Source organism: Chinchilla lanigera, unplaced genomic scaffold (genome assembly GCF_000276665.1).
Source record: "Chinchilla lanigera isolate Chin_1 unplaced genomic scaffold, ChiLan1.0 scaffold00010, whole genome shotgun sequence".
NCBI classification, from domain to species: domain Eukaryota; kingdom Metazoa; phylum Chordata; class Mammalia; order Rodentia; family Chinchillidae; genus Chinchilla; species Chinchilla lanigera.
Genome location: NW_004955411.1, coordinates 35,853,085 through 35,876,656, shown reverse-complemented (window position 1 = coordinate 35,876,656; position 23,572 = coordinate 35,853,085). Strand labels below are relative to the sequence as shown.

General features: G+C 40.3%; 1 protein-coding gene across 4 annotated transcripts in view; it reads right to left on the bottom strand.

Moving 5' to 3' along the window:
- Positions 1–5,477: 5,477 nt before the first annotated feature.
- Slc16a10 (solute carrier family 16 (aromatic amino acid transporter), member 10) overlaps positions 5,478–23,572 on the bottom strand; it is a gene marked incomplete at its 5' end in the record, with an annotated part of 112,568 nt that continues 94,473 nt past the window's right edge. For 2 of the 4 annotated variants that reach the window (XR_001232837.1, XM_013510864.1), the window contains 1 exon segment: positions 19,056–19,140. Coding sequence is in view for 1 of the 4 variants with exons in the window: in XM_013510862.1 (XP_013366316.1) it covers positions 7,256–7,488; positions 11,367–11,595; positions 18,997–19,140 (606 nt within the window). 4 annotated transcript variants of the gene reach the window in all.

The window sequence follows — 23,572 nt, the reverse complement described above, 5'->3', positions numbered from 1 at the left end:
CCTCTCTCACACTAATACTGTAGGGTTTCATTTGTTGTAACTCTGTCAGGCTAAAATAAACTGGTGGGGCAACAAACAGATATAAAATGCAAACTTACCAAGCATTGTGCAGTGTCTGTAAAACCTTACATTTCTCAAACAATGCAGCGTATTAATGGCTACAGAAAGAGTTGTTATTAAAAGCATGTAACTAATTAAGAACCCCCCATGCTCCTGTGCACATATAGCTCACATTAACATTAGAAGTTGTTGCTAGCGCATCCAGGATACTCAATTAGGAAAGCGTGGCTTTTTTAACTAGGAAAGTGACAGTGTGTGTTGTTTTCCTAATTTAATTTGATAAAATAAACATAAAATACAATTAAAGCAGTCTGTAGGGAGCTGGACGAAATATCTGAATTGTGCTTCCAGGAACATTAGGACTCTGTGTCAAATGTGATATCCATTTCAGGTGTCACACAATCACCCACAACAATGGAGCTAAGAGCCCTTGACAAACCATCAGCCGGACTTGCCGACACTGACTGATATGCAGTGCTTACTAATTTAAGTCTCTCTGTTAAATCTGAAAGATGAACAATGATATTCTCAGTGAGAAATTTTTAAAAATTATAAAAATATAACTGAGCAACCCACTATTCAAGTTTTAAGCTGATGAGTCCCCAAACTGATTTTAGCATGAAAGACAACTTAGCAGCACCAAATGTTCAAATGTCTACTTAAGCAAGCTCAACAGAAAGCTACTATGTATGTAACTTGTTCACATTCACTCAGAATCACAGAAATAGCTTGCTTTGTGCTAGAAATATTGACAAGGGAATTTTTCCTTTAAAGCTTTTACCTTGGAAGGCCATGATCATCAGAAAGTTTTGCATCTGGTGATCATTTTCTTGTGTGACTCACATTTTAAATCCTTCAGTGTTAACAAAAATTACATACTTCAAAGTACTTGAGCTCACTTATCACTTTAAAAGTTGTTTTATTCTCAGATGTTATACAAAATGTAATATGTATAGTACTGTTGGTTCTATGCATTTTTATTGTATTACACTTAAAAGGAAAAAATAATTTTGAAAGGAATTGAAGTTTAGCACTAATAATCTTCATCTAATCTCTCTTTGTCAGGGGAATGGTACTAAGAGTCCACTCAGAGTGTAGGGTCAAAATAGAATGCTATTAATAACAAATCCTCCCTCCCTGAAATAATACCCTAACATAGGCTGAGACATGAAAGACATTTCAATCCAGTAGGGAAGATCACAGTGAAAGTTTCTGTGTTCTCACACATTTACAGTATTTAACAAACTGATTAATATTAAAACATTACCTAGTAAAGAACAAAAGTCTTATATGGCAGGCTCTAAAAAGATATAATGATATAAAATGATGTAATTATTCTGTGTTGATGGCTCCTATCACATGCACGCTCAGTGACATTCCCCTCCACAACACTCTTCCTACAGCACTCGGATGGAGAGGCAAGGAGACGTCTTTAGTTGGCCCGGGAACTTCCGGGCCAACTCCTCCACGGTTAGCAGACCCAGTGACAGCATGTTTAAAAATTCTGAGACAGAAGTTCACTGCTGTGGTCCCTGTCCCACTAGGAAAGAGTACCCTACAGAAGTGTAATGTGTGAGCTGTGAGGTTCGGGCACAACTGTGCACCATCAGCGATCATCTCTCCTCTGCCAATGAAAACAGGGCCTTTTTTTTTTTATCAGCTAACTCTGGGATCTAGATTATAAATCTCTCCAATTTTTGTCTTTTGTCAGATCCACATGCCATGCTAGTTGTTATTCCTTGTTTGTCCCTTTAACATCTGTTTATCAGAAAAGGTACTGAAGAAATTTTACTGAAATTTGCATCCCATTAACAACCTGTACAAGTTTGCCTGTTAGGGCTGAGTCACCGCAGCGCTCTGATGAAGCGGAGTGGACCGAGCACCGCCTGTGATTGGGAGCCGAGGCCGGCGAGCCGCCACGAGTGGGCACGGGCATCGAGTTCTTGGAAAGGTGCTGTTTCATTCCCATGATCTCCTACTAGTGAGAAATACTGAAATCTGTCTCAGAAATGAGGTAGCCTCCTGTATTATTCTGTATCTGCCCAGAAACTAGTACTAGCCCCACACAAGCAAGTTTGTAACCATTTAAAAGGGACTATTGGTCTTTAAAAGAGGTTTCCCTGAATGCATAAAGGTCAAGCTGATTAAAGTTTTCTATTTAAACTTTGACAGTTTGAAAAGGACAAGATAAGTAAATTACTGTGTCCTAAGTCTCAGGGTTTCTCAGAGTGACTCAAAGATTCACCACATGGGTCTTTATTTACTTTGGCATCGTCTGTAAAGTCATTTACGGTGGTTCAAAGCCTATGATTCTAATATGTATGCAGTTTCCAGACATAGCTATGGGCATCTGGCCCTTTTTGGGCATCTGGCCTTTTCCTTTTGGGTAGTGAACCCTACTATAGTTTATTTATAACACAAAGTATTAGTTTTGCCAACAAGTAAAATAATAAACATGGACATGGCTATACAGCTACAGGGAGCCCAGGAGCTGTTTGTCCACCTTGTTACTCGCTCCTGGCCCTATTCTCAAACTCAGCTCCAGAGTCTTTTTATCGACATCAGAGCATCAATACAAGCCAGCGAGCACGATGTGAGCCAACCAGTGAGTAACACAGGAAAGCAGTGCTCGTCTACTGTTCTCGTCCTCCCTCACCACGTGGCTGCCAGGAATGATGAACTGTTCTTCTGTGTAATAATGACAGAAAGTCTGCCTTCAAAAGAGCTGTACTTCACCTCTTGAGACAACACACTGGAAAAGCAACAACCTTAACCCTAATCCAAACGTTACTTCTTAATGTTTATGCCAGCAGCAACGAAGTTTTCAGTGTTAAAAATGTCCTGAAGAGTGTTTTTCTCCCCCTTTCTTAAGATTTGGCACCTGGGGGCTGGGGATTTAGCTCAGCGGCAAAAGCGCCTGTCTGGCAAGCGCAAGGTCGTGAGTTCGGTTCCCGCTACCGGAGAAAAACCAAAAAAAAAAAAAAAAAAAGATTTGGCACCTGGGATTGAAACCAGAGCCTTCACACTGAGCTATATTCCCAGCACTTTGTAAAGTACTTTCTATCAAGGAAGGGTTCCCAACTCACTGAATTACTCATGCTGGGATGGAATTTACAGTTCTCCTGCCTCAGCCTCACAGAATGGTAGGATTACAGGCTCTAGATTTTTATACATGCTTAAATTGTTTACACATATTAAAACTGGAGCTAAATAGCTGGTGCATTTCTACTCATATCTGTATGAGTAGATTTTACTCTACTGTGGGATTTTACTCTAACACCACTCACCACAGAATGTAATCCAGCTATAGCTTCCTAATGATCAACTGCTAGAATGGCTTCTGACAGGCCCAGGATACTCCAAGTTGTTCTGCAGTGATGCATTCTCAAGACTAAGATTTAATAAAACCTTAATGTAATATGAAAATCAAAGCAAAAATTATTCTTTCTGAAAATATTACGAACTTGGCAATTTTCTTCCTCAAAGCATTTGAACATTTAAATAAAAAAGTTCTACAACCTATCACAAAAGCTAACAATGAGATGAAGCTTAAATTCTTTAATCATGTAATTTAAAAACATGGATTCTACAATCCATGTTTTTCTTCTGAAGACCTTGGGCAAGCTATTCTCTAAGCTAACACAAAACTGGGTTGGATTACTTCTGTGAAACTACAGGGACCAGCTCGGCAACAGTGCAACTGAGTAGGGATGTTAATGGACTCTGAGATTTTGAAGGATCTTAGAGGAAAGTAAAGGAAATGTAGAAAAGAACGAGGAGGAAAACAGAAAAAGAATAAGAAAAAAGGTGCATATGAAAGTGCGTGACAGCCCAGTAGCAGACACTCCTCTGAGCCATCCACACTATAGACTGCTTCCCCCACATCTTGTATCACATTTCCTACTGACTAATATCAAAAAGTATCTGAACATAGGGCTATGAGGAATGGGTATAAATTCAAACATGCTTAATAGCAGTTAAAAAGCTGAGAGTTACCTGAGATAAATGTTTACTATTTATAATTAAGTGTACATTTACTTCCAAAGTGTGGGAAGTTGAAGCTAAAATCATTTAAAGGTTGCTCCATACTTGGGTGGAACCTAAGGGATCATCTGCAAATGTGTATAAACTGATATACACGGATCAGGAAACATAAATGAAGCCTTGTTTCTATTTATGAATGGAATTGGATGCTTGCTATTCGCACTAAGCAATTTTCAGTGGAAACTGCAAGTCTTGTAGCAGGGCTATATAGTAAGTATTACAACTATGATCAAAAAGATTTACAAATTGTGAATAAAGGAATAATAATCTGAGTGGTATATTATTTGAATTGATGGACCCCAACAATACCCAATGAAATGACAGCCAACTAGAATATTTCTGGGAGCAGCTTGGGCATCTGTTACAGCAGTATCTGATCCTGAGTTTCTGTGAGGACTGAACCCTCCCTTTCTTGTTATTGTTGGCCTCAAATGCCAGAACCTTTTGAATATGGGAGTTGCTGAGTCTCATCAGAGATAGGGTGATAAGATTTTTACGAAGTTCTGGCACTGTGTGCTCTCAGAAAAGTGCCTGGATTGAATGAAAATAGTTTATCAGGTCACCATACTACAGCAGTAAGTGTTCAGAAATTGGGATTTGCCGGTTATGCTGGTGATGGCTGAGGCAGGAGGATCACTGTGGCCAGTCTGAATTACACAGTGAGACTATGTCTCAAACAACAAAACAAAACAAAAAACTTTTTAATCTAGAATACAAACCTTTATGGATATTTTTATTTTTTTGGTTTGTGAATTTTAGATTTGTACAACTTTTCTTACCAAATAACACGTTCCTAAATATTTACTTAAAGGACTTTACCATGCTTTATTCTTTTTCTTTCTAACTTTATATGATGATAGTACTCTTCACAAGTATCTACCATAGCAGAGCTTTTTTTTTTAAGAGTTATAGATCCAGTTTGATTCATTCTATTAAACTGAAAGTGACACATGTGTATTATATACCAACATAGTGTGCTGGAATCTAAATTTTTATTACAAATACTTAAGTCACTTTGGTGTTTTAAAGTGAAAACTAACCCAGCAAGACCAAGTGTGGATTTCAGATTTATTGCCTTCCTTTCTCTTGCTCTAAAATTAGCCAAATTTTGGAAGGAAAAACATTTTGGAGGTCCTTACGAAGTTAATTTTCCATTGTAGAATTATCTTGCTCTAAAATGAGGAGTGTCTTTAAAAACCTGTGCTAAAACTGTTTCAAAAATTAGCATTTTAGGGGCTGGAGATTTAGCTCAGCGGCATAGGACCTGCCTGGTAAGCACAAGGTTGTGACTTTGATTCCCCGTACCAGAAACAAAACAAAACAAAACAAAAAAATTAGCATTTTATAATGGCAGGTTTGATGACTGGTCTTAGTTTTTTTTTTTTTTTAACTTTTCAAAAGCACTGATAAGAATGGCAAAGTAATGTTTTAGACAACTGGAGGTGAATCAGTAAAGGACTACAGAGTGTCCTACATTATTATGTCTAAATCCTTTCCCTTTTTTTGGTACCGGGAATCAAACTCAGGACCTTGAGCTTTCCAGGCAGGCGCTTGTGCCACTGAACTATATCCCCGGCCTAAATCCTTTCTTAAAAGCTTAAAATAAGAACATGAAAGAGTGGTATGGTCAAAGTGTAGTTTTTGTTTGTTTTTTGTTTCCTGCAACAGAACCTTCTGCAAACAGATTACCAAAGACTCTGGATACAGAACTATGAGAAGCAGCGTGAGGCAGCTGTGCGTACGCCACACTGCATCACTGAGTGGATGCACAAAGTCCCTGGCACTACAATCCCACTAACATAAATCCCACACTTAGCTTTACATGATGAACTTCGAGGCGGCAGATGAGGAAGCTGAAGACTGAGTGCCTGGATTTCCAACCTTCAGTTCATAGCCTCGCTTCCTCTGGCCTTGGCCGCCAGCCCCAAACCAAAACTACACTTCCAGATACCCCCTCCTGGACAGAGAATGGAAGGGCTCTGCCACGGAACCACAGGAAGACAGAAGTAGTGAGACACGCAACCACCGTTCTTACCTCAGACAGTTCTGGAACAGATGGCTCCTGGAGGTGCTTCGAGGCGAAATACCCCTGTCATTAAGCAATGCAGGTCTGCACACCTAAAGGCAAGTTTTTGCTAGGAAACTTTGAAACTATAGGGATTGTTTTTCTTTACAAATACTTTTAACCAGTTAAGACCTATGAATTTCATAAACCAATTTAAGCAACTGTTTATATCAGAATGGTATTTTCTTCACAAAAAGGGAATTGCCCCTCCTTCCAGTATGCGCTTCAATTCTTATTTGATAACATGCTTAGTAAGACTTTTAAGAACCAGGGCTAATGAATCTAGAAGTCAGAAATACTCTTAGTTAATTTCCAGAACAGCTTTCAAGCATTCTGTTGTATTTTATTATTTAGACAAAATCAGAAGTTTAGGATGTTTTGGCTTCTTGAACAAAACACACTGCAATCCCAAAGGCAGCAAATATATGTGGAAGAAAACTGCTCTGCCCTTATGAAGAGGATCTTCCTCATCTCACACATTACTTCTAGATACGCTGCTAACATCTGTTCCCAGAAGGCCCCTGGACAAGTCAGAATACCCTCATTTCATAGCTTAGTGAGCAGCAGAAAAGCAATGTTCACACAGTCCTGCAGTTTAGGTGGATCTGTTGTTATCTAGAATACAGGCTTGAACTTTGCAAAATTCTTCTGCTTTCCAAAAAGCAGAAGAATTTAAAACAGAGGTACCAGAACTCAAGACAGTATGTGAGACAACAAACAAAACCTTTCCAGTTCTAACCAAACTGTAACCCTTTCAGTATAGCTTGAGGTATTTTAAATTATTTTAGAAGCTTAAATAGTATTCACAGTTTCCAAAGTTGCTTTTTGATGAGATAGCTTCAAATCTTCACAATATTTGACTTTCAGACATGTTTTCCTGTAACAGAGCCTCTTCCCTCAGACTCTTGGGAATATCAGACAGCTACTTGGTGCAAGAAAACGGTTCTTGTAGTAATAAAAGTTCTATTTCCCAATTGTGCTATTCCAAGTGTATGATTAAAAAAATAAGAAATTTGTAATTCATATAAAATGAAAACTTGCTTAAAATTCAAAAGCAAGTCCAGTCTGGTGGAGGTATGCAAGACGTTAAATAACGGAGTCAGCTTCTTTCTTGAAGATTTCAGACGGGTTTGAAAGCAGCGAGTTCTGGTTCCCCAGCATCTTCTCCATCTTTTCTCCTTCAGTGGTTTTCTGGATCTCTCTCTGCTTCTTACTATGGATCCACGGGATAAAACAGAGTACAGCACCACCAATAAGGGGAGGGACTCCAGCGAGGTAGAATGCCACGTTATAGGAGCCCAGCTTGTCACGAAGTAACCCTGGGAAGGGAGAAAACTGTCACGAGAGAGAACAAGTGTGTCTCTTAGGGCCTCAGGTCAGTTACACTGATGGCTTAGGGCCAGGGTCATAACTTTCCTGCAAGAGGCCTAATGCAAACGTCGCACAATCAGCTTTTCTCCTTTGCTGCTTTAATTAGTGCACACTGGTTATACAGATAAATGGGTTTCATTTTAGCAAATTTGCACACGGATGTAACATCCTCTAATCATCCCCCTCCTCACTCTCCTTGCCCTACCCTTCCCCTTAGTTTCACATGGGGGTGGGGTGTAATTTATTTTGATTATACTCATGCCCCTAACACCCACCCTAATACTCTCTCACTTCCTCTTTTCTAATAATAATCCTGCTTCTACTTTCTTCTCTTTAAGATTCCACATATGAGGGAGAACATGTGACATCTGTGTGTGTCTAGGCTTATATCACTCAACATTATGATTTCCAGATCCCTCCCATTTTTCTGCAAATGACAAAATTTCATTCTTTTTTATGGCTGAGTAATATTCCATTGTACATATGTTACTGTTGATACATGTGTCAACTTGAGAGTCTAGAAGCTTAACGAAGTAACTCAGCAGTTCTACATCCTGGAGTGAAAAGGACATGTCCTTACTGCTCTGGGATGCTGTTCATTGCGTCAACTTGAGAAGTTTAGAGGGTTAACTAAATGACTGGGCAGGGGCCCAGGGGCCTTTGTATTCATCCTGAGCCTGTGCAAGAGGAGGGCATGATTATGTGAGCACTACACGCCTGCTGGCGGGGGGCAACCTGCTTACAACATAAGGGAGGAAAAGAGGCTTGTTTTCACCTTTTGCTCCTGCTGCTTTTGCTGTCTTCGGCCCCTCTGCCATGCCCCCCCTGCCTTGGAGCCAGCTGATTATAGACTAAAACCTCCACAGACTGTAAACTAAATAAACCTTTCCTTCCTTAATTTTGGACATTGGGTATTTTGTCTCAGCAATGAGAGAAAAGTGACCAAGACAGCATATACGCTACATTTCCTTTAACCACTCATTTATTGTGGGCACTTAGGCAGGTTCCATATCTTAGCTATTGCATATTGGGCTCTAATAAATATGAGTATGCAGATATTCCTATAGTGCGCTGAGTTTAATTCCTTCAGATACATCAGACATTTTAAGAAAATATGTAAAATATTAATCTCCTCTGATATGAGGAAGGAAAAGATCTCCTATCTTTAATTTTGTCTCAGAGTACTAGCCTTTTAGTTTTTATACTGGGAAAAAATATTTGCAACTATACTTTGGCTTTGTTAAAATCCCTTAGAGGCCACTTGGATATTCAGCCGTGTGGGGCAGACAGTGCTCCAATCAGCTGAAGGTAGACCCCGCATCCAGCTGAAACTTGTCTCAAATGTCTACCTTTCAACCTGATCTTGGGTGTATGTGTTTTCATAAATAATATGAAACTGCTAGGCATCGTGGCACATACTTGTAATCCCAGCTTCACAGGAGGCTAAGACAGGAAGATGGTAAGTTTGAGACCAGCCTGGGCATTTAGCGAGACCCTGTCTCAAAAACATACGGGTTGGAGATGTAGCTCAGTGTGAAAGCCCTGGAATTCAACTCCTACTGCATGTGTGCGTGTGCGTGCGTGTGTGGTGAGAGGTGGAGAGGGAGGGAGGGAGAGGTGGAGGGAGAGAGATCCAAAAGCAAGAAAAATTATAAATTAACATCAGGATGAAAAAGATTGTTACATTTTGGAAAGATACCAAGGCTTGTCACTCCTTGGGAAGAAAATACGAGAACGTATGTTTGCCACTCTATTAGATCCTTGGGCTTTGCTTCTGAGTATTATTTAGAGTACTTTTTCTTCTAATTTCCCTATCAAAATCTGGGCCTCAGGATTTTAAACATTCTCTTAAGAGTTTTTAAACTTTTACCATACAACCTCAGTTACCTGAAATTTTCAAGGAACGTACTGTATTGAGTATTGATCTGACTTCGAGCTTTAAAAATAAATGGATTTTTTCACTTAAGTACCAATAGATACAAATGAATGTGTATTCTCATTCTGGATATAATATCTCTAAACATACAGTTTTCCTATCTTCTGAGTCAGAATGTTCCATATGTAATTGAAGCTTTCATCCCTATGAGCATTAATTAATCAGGTTTTGCTATAATACTATGCTGCCCTCAGGACCTGCTGGTGAGCTAGGCCTACAAAGGTTTTCTGCTGTAGTGGTCGTATGTTATTCTGGCCACTTCTGAAGTTTCCTGCTATCCCATTGTTCTTGGTCTGTTAGCAACACCCTTCCTACTAAAGTGCGTATAAGTTGCTGTCGATCTGAAAACCCTGAAACTCAGCTTGAAGGGTATAAAAAATAAGAATGAATAGTATATTACCCTAGGGAAAGAGGAAGGGATAGAAGATTTTCCCACAGAGAAACTGTCCCCTTTAGAACTTCAACTCTATTTGGTCTGCTCAGCAGTAACTCTGCTTGCTTGATTCATGACTGGGATATAGTTGTAGATTACAAAAATGAAGTAAGGTGAACTTTCACTGAGCCCATAGTGTTAGACACCAATAATGGTACATACATTTACAGTTTATCATACTTGTTAGGCAAGTGTGGTGGTAATTCTAGCACTCTGGGAAGTTGAGGCAGGGGGATCACAAATTCAAGCCTACCCTAGGCAATTTAGTGATCTAGATAGCACTTGTCTCAAAATTCAAATAAAAACAGGCTAGGGATCTAGCTCATTGTGAAGGCCCTGGCTTCAATCCTCAGTACCACCCCCATATTAATAAAAAATAAAATTTTTGAAAATCACATTTGTATTGAATGTTATACTGATTTACACTGACACTCAACAATATTGAACATGAGATGTCTTTATATAAAGGAGATATTCAAGAGATTTCTAAAGGTAAAATTCACATAAAATTAACCAGTCTAGAGGCATTTAGTAAATGTACAATGACGAGTAACCATTACCAGTTCCAAAATATTTCCATCATGCCAAAAAGAATCTGCCTCCATTAAGTAATTATTCCCCAATCCTCTTTCCCTACAGCCCCGGGCAACAACCAATCTATTTTCTGCCTCTGTGGATTTACTTATTTTGGACATTTCACATAAATGGAAGCATGCACCATATGATCTTTTATAATTGACTTTTTTCACCTAGCTATCTGGTATCATGTACCAGTATAGACTTCAATTGTCTTTGTGACTCAATAATATCCCATTACACAGATATGTCACGGTTTTTTTTTTCCCATTCATCCACTGATAAACAATTGAGTTGTTTCTACTAAATGTTATTTTTCATCAAATATTCCTCAGGGGGATATGATCTCTTTCATAAAGCAATCTCTCAGAATCGTCATTTTTTAAAAGACCATGTTCCTATTTCTCTAACAAGTCTAAAGCATATAATGATTGAAATATAGGAATTGTGAAAAGCTTAGAGGCTGGGGTTATCAGTAGAACTGATGCTTAGCATGCTCCAGGTCCTGGGTTCAACCCTTGCTGCTCCCCCAAAAAAACTCACGGTAATATTTTGCTGGCGATATTGTTCCGTGGTAGAGTGCTTACCATACCTACTATGGGCAAGGCCCTCAGTTCAGTCCCAGCAACATGAATAATTGAAAGTTTAACTCCTAGATGCTGTGATAAATTTTGTTTAAATGCTACCTAAGGAAAAGAGAGATTCCCTGAAAATCTTTTTCAAAATATTATTTATAGTTAGTCTTATTAAAAATGTAAGAGATAAGGCGCACACACACACACAAAAAGGATCAGTAATCAATAAATTATATTTTATATGAGAATATGGCTTAGGACCTGAAATCGAAATTAATGTAACTACTATTGAATCATCACATTTACCTGCAACTGGTGGGCCGACAGTCATGGGTATAGACATGAGTCCGAGCAGAAATCCAATTGCTTGGGAAACATCCTGGGCCCCAACTAACGCAAAGGCAATAGGGGCCATGATAGAAATGAAGCATCCATCAAACAGACCCATGATGAGACAGACAGCAATAAGGGCCCCAAAGACCTTGCACAGCGGTATCATCATGGACATCAGACCAATGAAGAAAAATGACAGTACCTAGGACAGACAACCACATGTCAACTTTGCTTCAGGAAAAGTGACTTCTAAGTAGTGCCTGCTTATATCTCCCTTCCCCTTAATTTTATATAAAAAACTAATTCTTTTGAAATTTCCCTTTTATTTTCTTTATATTTTCATTAAGAGACAAGAAGAAAGCAACTATTTATACACTTACTTTCCTTCCCAGCCTGCAAACTCTTTGAGGTCAGAGTCTGTAAAAGTCTTTGGATTACATGCAAAGTCATTCATTAAACACTTCATTTTTTAAAAGCTTTAAAATGATTACATTTTATTGAAATGTTATATGTTATAGATATATTTAAGTCTACATATTTAAAATGTTATAGACATATTTAAGCACCCCAGAGATAAGGTCCAGAACATTTATTTTGAGCCATTCAAAATTTTTACCTTAGTGTTAATAGACTTAAACATCTAATTAATAGTCTATGTTAATAGACTCAAACATCTAATTTAACCTGTTCGTTAGACATTGTACTATGTGCTAGAAATTTCCACAATGACTAAGATTCAGCTCTTCCCCTTGGGTTATGGAGAAACAGACATTTAAGTAAATATAAGTGCAGAATGAAATGCTCTAGATAGTTTTATTCAAAATATAGTATATAGTTTTATTCAAAAATATAGCCATAGTTTTATTCAAAACATAGTAGCTACAATAAAAGGAGAGAATAGACAATTTATTAACTAGGCAGAGAACTACTTGAAACTGTGCCTTTTTATTCAATAATTGGCAGAAGTTTTAAAAAGCATCAGGTTTTCCTAAATGTATATGCCTATCATAGCAACTGTAATTTATTTGGTTTTTCTAAGTTCCAGCCATTATTCGAATCACTTGGATTATCACTAGCAAGTCTTATGAAAACTGTATGCCATCCCCATTTTACAGATGAAGATACTGATGCTGGGAGAAGATAAGTAATATGCCCAGAGTGCACAGGACGGAGCAGGCCTGGAGTCTATGGTCCGTGTGGGCACTGGTAGGGAGCAGACAGAACTGTCTCAAGAAAGTGCCCCCCCATGACAATGGGGCTTGGGAGAAGGGGTGAGGCCAGCTTAAGCAGCTATCCAGATCCCAGTCCCGTCTCTGTTTTCCCTAGGTCCTACTGTGGGATACCAAGCTTGGCTGCATGCGTCAGGGCAGCTCCTCAAAACCTGGAAACACTGAAGACGCAGCTGGAACTTTACCACAGTGCCCACAGATAGATACCACAGTAAACGCTCTTGGAAAATGTGTAAGTCTAGGTCAATTCTCTTTTTGATACCGTACTATATAGCTGAGTGTATTTTTTATTACTAAAGTATAGCATTACAGTAAAATTATGACTGGTTTTAGAATCTACATTGGTTACTTCAAAAATAAAGCCTGGTACATCACAGTAGCATTTCCAAAGAACAGGATCTCATCATCCTGATTTCATTTTCTAATAAAATATCCTTCTCTCTAATCATCCTGCTATGAAAGCACAGTTTCTCGGCAGTGAGTAATTATTGGGCTTATAGCCTAGCACTGGAAGGAGCCAGGACTCAGAGAAAAGAGACCAGGTTCCACCTCCCTGTGACCTTAAGTAAGCAGGAAGATTTGATATGTTTCTTTTTGATGCAAAAAGAGATCTGAAGATAAAACATAGAAATCCAGTTGAAATTAGCAAGCATATAAAGCCTAAAGGAGTTATATTTATTGAAAAAATTAACTAGAAAAATTCCAATACTCTTAGCTACACATACATTTGTATTCTGTCTACCAATTTAAAAGGAAATAAACATGGAAAATCTTAGAACATCATAGAACCAAACTCAGTGGATTTAATTGGTAAAATCAAAGGCCAACAATTTCCAACCATACTACTATGATTATGCTGTGTGAACTTTAAAGAAAAACAATGCATTTTTCATTTAAATGTGTTATATATTCCTTTCCTACTGTGTCTACTATTTCTTTCAGGGTAACAGAAACAGCTCTGCGCAATTTTACACTTGGTCATGGTGAAAGCCTCATATATAGAACTTGGAGCAGAGTCCATTTTGCTTCACAATAAATGTTTTTATGGAACAAGACATCCAAGTGCTTTACTTTTGGTAGTTTTCCTAATTTGTCTAATCCATTTTTGGTCCCTTGAACATCTTGTTCTTTGGTCAATTTTATAAAAGTCATTCATCTGGGAGTTTCAAATATATTTTGGACATACTACTTCTTAATTCTTTACCTTTTCTCAATTTAAACTACATTAATTTGTATCATCTTTAAAAAGTTTTGACAATGACTAACTTGTCACTTAAATGTAAATCTTATGAACTGAGTTTATAGAAACGCATGTATTTATTCTTTAAGCATTTCTCTAAACACTAACTGGTCTGTGTATTTGTAGCTCTAGTGGTGAGGAAAGATGCTCCTTCTGCGCAGCTGTTGCTACCCAACATGTAGCCACGTGGGTGAGACTAAGCCGGTGAGGAGTGAATACCTCTTCCTCGTATGCAGGGACCAGGGACACCTGCGCCACAAGATTTAACAAGCTGTCCATACAGGAGGCTCATACTTCCTTATCACTTCATAAAATAAATATTGATTCATAAATCAAATATTGATCTGTAGATACTTGGACCCAGGTTGAAAGAGGCATAAATTTTGCATTACATGTGACCAACCCCCAACCCCTACCCCCGGCACAGCAGCTCAGCTTAGATTTAAATAAAGGATTCAGAAGCCTCTAATTCCATTCTAGGTTATGGCACTAGCATTTAGTAATGATATGGCAACAGTTTGATTTTTACACTGCTTTTGTTTTCTTAAAACCATGCAAGGAAATATTCCGCATCACAATATCAAAGCTCTAGAACAGCGATGGCAAACCTTTTCGAGCTTTCAATGATACAAACAGCCAGCTGTGTATGGCGTAGGTTCACAGCCACTGCTCTAGAACGAGCCCTCCTTGAATTGATTAACATATCAAAGAACTTTTTTTCCTCATACATTTCCAATTTCTAGTACAAAGAGAGCATTCTTGAAGAAGTATCAGTGTACATTTTCCTCAGGAATCCAAGTATAGCTCAAAAGCAAAAATGAGCTACACCTGAATAAGCAGAAGGCATTTCTGGAGACAGGCGCATAATTGGGCAGAGTCCAATTCACGTGTTGTTCCTAACATGTTTACTCAGTATCAAGTTTCCAGACTTTCAGAGGCTCGAGTCAGGCGCCCTGGCAGAGAGTGGCTGGCAGCAGAGCCTCTCACTACCCAAAGAGAAATGTCCAGGCGGCAGCTGCTTCGGAAGCACATGGAGGCCGCAGCACTTGCACAATGCCACACAGAGAGCCGGCCGGACTCCCACACAGATGCGCAAGCGCCTGGGTTTCTGCCTGGAGAGGAACTGGCACTGGTGCCAGAATCCAGACGAGACTGGGAGGCCCTTCCGTACTCAGGCTGGGAACAGTTGAGTATTTGGATGCTACTTTAGAAACTGCTTACACAGGTAAAGTCTCTGCTCCCATGCCACAGTACACTCAGAGAAATGCTAAAATGGAGTGGAATTCACAGTGAGGCACAGTGACTGGTCTACCCCAATAGAAGGGGAAGCTGACACAGGAAGACGGGCAAAGAAGTCACTAGTTTTTCTAAATTACAAGTGTAACGTAACTCATGATTATATTGTTTGAAGCTTCAAACCTTACAGAAATGCACACAGGAATGTATGGCAGGTTTTCTTCACCTGCTCCCACCTGTGCGTCAGCATGCTCCACCAGGTGTCACAAACACTGCTCTAAATTTGGATGCAATATATTAGATAAGCTCTAAAAGAAGCTGTGTGTGGCTAACCTTTCGTCTGACATGAAGCATGCGACCCATGATCCTGACTTAATCTCACTGCTGTATCACTGCACACCAAACATGGGAGAAGTTAGACATTTTCTTATAAATTACTTAAAGTAGTAAAGTATTAAAATATGCCCTCCAAATGTTTCTCCCATCAGTACGAGGAAAACTCTTTCAAAAACTGTTTTGGAGTTGGGTGTGGTAGCAGATACCTGTACTCCCAGTGCTCAGAAGGCTGAGGCAGGAAGAGTGCAAGTTTGAAATCAACCTGAGCAACTGAGCAAGACCCTGTCTCAAAATAAAACTAAATAAAATTTGCAGAGTATGGTGGTACATGCCTGTAATTCCAGCACTCTGGAAAGCTGAGACAAGGAGATTTTAAATTTGAGCTGAGCCTGGGCAATTTAATAACTTAAGAGAGATGCTGTATTGAAATAAAATTAAGAAAGGAAAAATGGGTATATATGCAGTTCGGTGCAAAGGATCTGGGTTTACTCCCTAGCACTGCACTGCCAAAGAAAAAGGCAGAGGGGAAAGGAGAGGGAGAAGGAAGGGAAGGGGAGGGGAGGGGCAGAGGGGGAAGGAAGAAGGAAAATGTAGCTCAGCCCTAGAGTACTTGTCAAGCATGTGCAAAGCCCTGGGTTTCACCACCAGTACTGCCAAAAACCTGCCACACCTGCATTCGCTGTAGTAGGTCTCCATCATCCCTCACCGGCTCCCATCATCTGCCTGTTCTTCCTCTCCTGCATTCTTGCCTCCCTATAGCCCGTCCTCTACACGCAGAGCAACTACGGTGACACTAAAATGTAAAAGCAGACCAACGTTCTCCAATAAAGGCCCCTGAACTTAAATATAATCCCCTCCTCTCGCCTCTCAAGGCCTGGATAGCTGGCCCTCCCAGCTTTTCAGCCTCTTCGATGCCAGTTGCCCTGTCCTGTCCCAAAGACACCCACTTTTCTCCTTTCTTAGTCTTGTTCCAGAAGCTCAGGAACCACGTCTGTCCTGTGTGTCTAACTGCAGGCACAAGTGGCCTTTTGAGCAAATAAAGCTAGAAGTCTATAATACAACAAATATTCTCTAGAGGACTGTCTTGACACTGAAGAACAAGACTAAATGACTAAAATAAACATGGATATCCATAATGAGGTATTGATAAAGGGGGAGGTGATCATCATACAATAATACATACAGTTTTACAAAGTAGCACCCAAACACGTGAGGCCCTGGGTTCAATCCCTGCTGGTACCACCACCACCACACTACCAGCGGCCTACACTTCTGCTGTGTGACCAGGCTCTTTCACTATCTGCCTGGACCTACAGAAACTGACTCTCCGTAAGGCAGCTTCTCTGCTGTTTGGTGTTCACATGTGTAAGTGGAAATAAGGACAACTGCTTCCTTGAAGGGCTGGGAGCAAGATTAAAGAGAAAACTTATGTAGAGCACTTACTTTATCACCTGGCATGTGAAGTGCTCAACAAATGGTAGCTTTATTGTAGTCTGTGTGTAGAAGTTACTTATCTATAATAAATGCCTCTTCCAATCACTTTCCTGTTCTCAAATTTTGCCTCTTTTCAGGGTACTGTTCAAATCCTGCCTTTCCTCTATAACGTTCAGTGGACACGCTTAATCCCTGAATCCCAAGTCCTCCTTTCGGCTCTTCCTCCCTTCCCCTCCAACAGCCAAGCTTTGGATATGGGTGTCAGTCTTTCCATTTATTCCCATGATCATGATCAGTCTTCTGCACCTGCCATCCACTGAAGCACCCCTCCATAGGGCACTAATGGCTTCTCGGTTGCTCAATCCAGTGAAGACCCTTTAGGCTCCTCCTCACTAGCCACAGGTACCGCTGGCCACTCCTGCCCCTGCAAATATCCACTCCCTAGTTTTTCCCACCAAGCAGGTCCCTGGCCCTCCGTCTACCCAGTACAGACCACGAATGCTGAAGTCTCGCAGGTCTCTTCTCTAGACTCTCCCATAAGCTCCAAACGCAACCTTACTTTTTTTTGTGAGCACCACACATTTAACATGGCAAAAAATGAGATCATCCTATGCGGATTTACTGAATCGCTGATCCCTTAAACACAGCAAAGCCATCTACTTTGTTACCCAAGCCACCAACCTCAGGCCCAGTTTAAATGGCTCCATCAGACACTCATTTTCTGTAGTTCAGGCTTCCTGTCTGACCCCAGCATCTCTGGTTCTTCCTGTGTAGTCTGCTTCAGCAGTCGCGAGCCCCGTGCTGTGCCCCATTTTTTAGTAAAAGCTTTCAGATGTAATTCCCGAACTGTAAGTGTGCCAGTCAGTGCTTTTTAAAGGCTCCATTCACAATGCTGCACAACCACCATCACTAATATTGTCATCGCCAGAAAAGAAACCCCATACACAGTAGCAGTTACCACTCTCTCCTTCCCTCCAGCCCGACAACCACCAACCCAGCTTCTGTCTCTCCAGATCTGCCCATTTGTGGACATTGAAATAAATCCAGTATGTGACCCTTAGTGACTACTTCAACTCCCCGCCCCACTCCGTTCTATTCTTTCACAGTTACCATATTGGTTTCTATAAAATACAACTCACACCACTCCCTTGCTTAAAATCCTTGAATGCTTTTGTCAGATTGCAAAATAAATTTAACCCTTTTTATGCACACAAAGGCCATTTCCAACCTGGCCCTTTGCCAGGTCAGTCCATCTGCCTTTCCTCCTTTATTCCATTCAAACACTGTCTCCCAGACACACACGCTGTGTCTGCCTCCAACTCCTTGCTCATGTGGTTTCTGTTGCCCGGAATACCTTTCTACATAACTACTGCCCACCTTTTTAATTTTTAAAGAATCTTTTATTGGTGGTGCTGGGGACTGAACTTGGGACCTCGTGCATGCTAAGCAAATTCTCTACCACTAGGCTGCATCCCCAGCCCTTTAACTACTACTTAACCTTATAATCCTGCTCAGACCCTATTGTAGTTCAGTTTCCCACAGCACCCATCTAGCATGCTCATCATTTCACTGTGCAGCAACACCGTTTTATCTGTCTCCGCAGGAGACCTTTAGCTGCGAGCTAAGGATCACAGGACTACCTTCCTTTAACTCCGCAGCATCTAGCAGTGTCCGCCAGGAGGGAGTCACTGCAATACCTGCTGACTGTGGATAATGATCTTGGAATTTGCAGTCTGTTTATGCATACCTCCTAACACCCAGCAGGCAATTTGTAATAAGCTCAAAAGTCACATATGCACACTCAAATTTCCCAAGATACAGCAAAGGGCACTGGATGTGCATGTGACTATAAGAGCAATGTCAAAAATAAAGAATCCTTCTTGGAAAAAAGCAACGGGCAAAATAATTTTGGTTTGGTGGAGTTCTTTGATAAAAGAAAGATTGTTGTTTGCCGATTTCTCATGTTTAAAACTCAAACTCGTAACTGATTTTATCCTTGAGAAGCTGCCTGTAGAAATTATGTTACAGAAAGTATTTTTCATTTTTATAGAAGAATTTAAACATATCAGAACATTACTGAGCCCTGAGAGAGTAAGAATACATTTGTAGGGGAAGTAGAAGAAAGTACCTGTAGATAAACCTTCTTCACACCAGGCACATAATCTGCAATCCGGCCGAAGAGAAGCCGTCCAACTCCAGAAGTGATACCAATGCTCATGAGAACCACCTCTTTATTTTCTTCTCCTTGAAATGTTTCATTCACATGTTTTATCTGTAGACCAAAGAAAAGGAAATCACCTCAATTATGATAGGAAAACTTGACAAGTTTTGAGGTTTTGCATCAAATGCTTGTTTCTCTACAGTGTTAGGGGCTCTCACCTCTCTCAAAATATTTCTTGTATGATAATTTCTTAGGAGAACATGTGAAGAATATCTAACATGATTCAGCTTGCATAATAAGAAATGAATTCTTGTGAGAATTTTTTTTAGGTAAAGTGTTACCAGCACACATTATAACACTGAACTATCCACCAAAGGAAGAGAATAGAACTTTGAATGTACCACATATCTTAATACATTAGTTTTCTCAAGGTTACCCAAGGACCAAGCATATTATCTGCCAAACATATTTAACTGAAAGGCAGTTAACACATTATTTCTGGAGTTTTACTTCTGCTAGGGAGACACAAGCCAAATTGATGCCCCTGAAATAAATTATAGCACAGCTTCCAGGATGAGAGTATAAGGTTCCCTAGTTGTTCATTTGTGTACCACTAGAACAGCTAAAGATACAGGAATGGTTTCACATACTGGATAAAGGATTTAGGCCTTGGAGAGTCAAGCTGCTTGGGTTCAAGTCCTGCTTCCATTCCTTACCAGCCCTGTAACCTTGGGTAAGTTCTTAAACCTCGCTTTCCTTGTCTGTAAGGTGAAAATAGCAGTAGCACCTACAAAGCATGGTTGTGAGGATTAAGTAGACTTTCCAGGTGAAGAACTTAGGGAGCTGAGGGTGTAGCTCAGTGGCACAACACTGCTTAGCAGCCGCGAGCCCCAGGTGGACCCTCAGCACTACAAAGGGAAAAAGAGTGCCTGGTGTACACTTAATGAACAGATACTCAGTTTAGCTCCTCACCACTTTTTAAAAGGACCTTTCAGGGTCCAGCTGCTCTAGATATGGAAGGTGGAAGTGAGAGGTCAACGGCCCCTCTCCCTCCATTTATTGCGAACATGCTGGGCTACAGATCAAGAAGATATTTTGAGAAGATATTTTGTTTGACTTTCCCCTAACGCCCCTAGCATTCACTGTCCCTTACACCAAACTCTGGTTTGAGTAATGGAAATCTGCAAATTTCCCTTCAAATTCAGTGGCCCATACAGTTCCAATGTGGCAATGCTGGGCTTTCTGTATGCCATCTCCCTCCCTAAGACACTTCCATTTTGTGGGGTATTTTTCCTCCACTTCACATTTTTTAAAGGAGATTTTAATTTGGCTCACAACCATATTATATACTTAAAGCCCATTTGTATGTCCCACATCATCTCATTTCTTTCTTCCCTTTCAAAACTGGTAACAGTTCTGTCAAACTTCTCTGTTTTCATACTGGTACAGAATAATCCTCTTAAGTATGGCTTTAATCGCATCAATCCCTTATTCAAAGGCTGCCCACTGCCTGCAGTTTACACTCCTTAGTTTGGTATTCAAAACCCTCTTTAATCTGTTGTTAATCTATCTTTTTATCTTTATTACCTACTGATCCTTAGCTCAGAGGAAGAAAATTCAAATGTCTACAGGGCCAGGCAAATAATATAAATATGAGAAAATGGATACACTTCAGTCGTTATTACTACCAATGTTGCCAAGTCTACCTCTCAGCCCCTTCCATGTTGTGGGGGGACCAGAAAAATCTGGATTTTCTGTGGAAATGTTGACACCCAACTCAAATCTGGAACACTCTGTGATCCTGTCCTACAATAGCCAAACAAAACAAGTCTGCAAGCTGCATTAGGCCAGCTTTGATCTTAGCTCTAATCCCATCTGGCTCAGCAGGACAGGTTTACTCGTGGTGTCCCTCAAGCATGCTAATGTTCAGTAGTCTCTTCTACCCTTCCAACTCCCTCACTTTTGCTACTGCCTACAGTTACCACTGAGAACCCTGAGTACTGTGTGTTTCTGCCCAGCCTCCTCAGCTTCTCACTGTATCCGTTCTTTTGCATAAACTCTTCGAGGTTGAACTAGACCTTGTCCACCCACCTGTTTCAAAGGCACCTCAAAGTCACCATGCCCGGTGTTGAGCTCGCATTTCCTTCACAACTTGCCCTCCCCTCACTTCAGTTAACACTGCTATTACTGGCAGCCCTCGTGAGGTTGAAGCAAGGAGAGGTAAGGCAGGATGACTGTAAGTCCAAGACCAGCCTGGGCTACGAAGTTAGGTCCAATCTCAAAATCATAAAACAAACCCAAAGAGTCAAATAAAAACCACTAACTTGTTTCTTTTTACCATTTTTTCTTTTTTTTTTAATGTGACTACAAGTTAATTTCAAAGTACAACAGAAACTGGGAATGGCTGCAAATGCCTATAATCCCAGCTACTGGGGAGCCTGAAGCAGAAGGATCACAAGTTTGAGCCCAGCCCAGGGAACTTAGCAAGACTTCATCTCAAAAAAAAAAAAATATTTTAAAGGATTGGGGATTTGACTTAGTGTGAAGGGAGGCAAGAGGATCAAAAGTTTGAGTTCTGCCTATCTCAAAATTAAAAAGGTCTGAAATGTAGTTCTGTGGTGAAGAGCCCCAAGTTTGAGCCCTAATACTGGGGGAAAAAAAAGGTACAATGTGACTTGCATTGTGTTTTTTAAAGAAATTAATTTGTGGCTGCTAGAGTAATAATAATGAGAGAGACCTTCAACTTGCAGACAGAGTTGATTCTTGCAATGACCACATCTAAGACTGGCATGATGTTAAGTGTACTCCCTGGCTTCACTGAGAATATGAATACTGTAATGCATCAATTCACTGTAAGGAGCACCAAAAGTATCAACAGTATTACAGCTTTCTCTTTCTCTCTTTGTGATGCTGCTGGGGATCGAACCCCAGGCCTCAGGCATGCCAAGGTCAGTACTCTACAACAGAGCTCCATGTCCAGCCTATAACTCTGAAAGAGATATTCTTTAAATATCCACAGAAGACTGAATTTCCTAGTCATTCTTTCAAGGACACTGAATACATGTCCGCCAAATTACTATTATTCTCCCTAAGTGGTTTATTTGTGACTCCCATCCCCTCTACTTTGTAATGTTTAAAAGAAATAATACGGTGAAGTATTTGGTAACTTTTGTAAGAGGGTAAATTAGGTAAATTCAAATTATGCTTAAGTGGAAGTGTGATTTCTCAAGTATAAAGGACATCATTTCAGCAGATGTTATTATTATTGTCATGCACGTTTAAATAAAGCAAACTTCTAAAACTCCCCTCTTCACCCCCTCACTAAAATCTGCAAACTAAGTTTCCTGGGTCAGGAAATGAGGGAATCTGGGGGACAGCAGACCCTGCAGACTCTGGGTCTGTGTCCTTGAGATCTTTTCTCACTGGAAGACCAGTCCTCAAGAGGTCTGATGGGCTCCACTTGAGACCTGGGCCTCTCAGGACAGCTGCTGTGTGTTTTATGCATTTCTGCCCCTCTTGCATCCTCTGGAGATTGGCATGCACTCTTTTTAGCAGAAAGCTTAACACGGGGCAAGAGCGGTATTTTTAATGAAGAGTCACATGAGTAGAGGCATGAAAATGTTGAACAGATATTTTCATACTTAACCTATTTGTAAAACCAATACAAAGCCTATAATAGAATCTATGATCTATGCAAATATATTGTTGAAGGTTAACTTTATCAAGAGTGTAGCCCAGTAGCAGAGTAGGTACTTAGTATCCTCAAGACCCTGGGTTCATCCCTAGTTCCAATAAATAAAGTTAACTTTAGACTTTACTTGAATGCATAAGCGTCCTTGGGTGGGGAACTAGTCTTTTATGTTCTCAAAGATGTGTTTAATCCGGGCATGAATACCTCTAGATTAACAAAGTCTTGCTGACTGACATCTTAAACACCTGCTCCTGAAACATTTTGCCCTCATTCAAGCAACAACAGCTTCTGCTGACCAGAGGCCATTTTTAGATTGTATGCAACTTCACTGTTTTGTTATCCAATGATGATCAAGAAGAAAACAACCACATCCGAGAATACGGGCTCATTCTCTATCCATGAGTGAAAGGATAAACTAGTTCTACTTCTCCTTCCTCCAACCATCTCCAACTCTGTAGAGAAGACATTTTCTGACCAGCCAACTAAAGGCAAGTTCCTCTCCCCTCAGTACAGCCCCAAAGCGGATCTCCTTTTTGAGAGGTCAGGAGCAGCACCCCATGGAAGCAAGCATTGCACTAGAACGGCCTCTGCCCTGGTTCCGTTCCTCCCCTCGTCAGTGTAGTAAAACCCAGTGGTGATACATGTGCAAAGTGAACACTGGTCAAAAAGCTGGGAATGTTTGCTGCTGCACTGTAGTTTAAGGCTTCATTATTTAGCTGTGCCACGATAGTCACTTGCATCGTACTCACCACCCTCAAACTCCTACTTGAGGGGTAAGTGCTTTTTGCTTAATGTCTTTCATATAATATAATTTATTGCAGGAGAAATATAATAAAACTTTAATGTATCTAA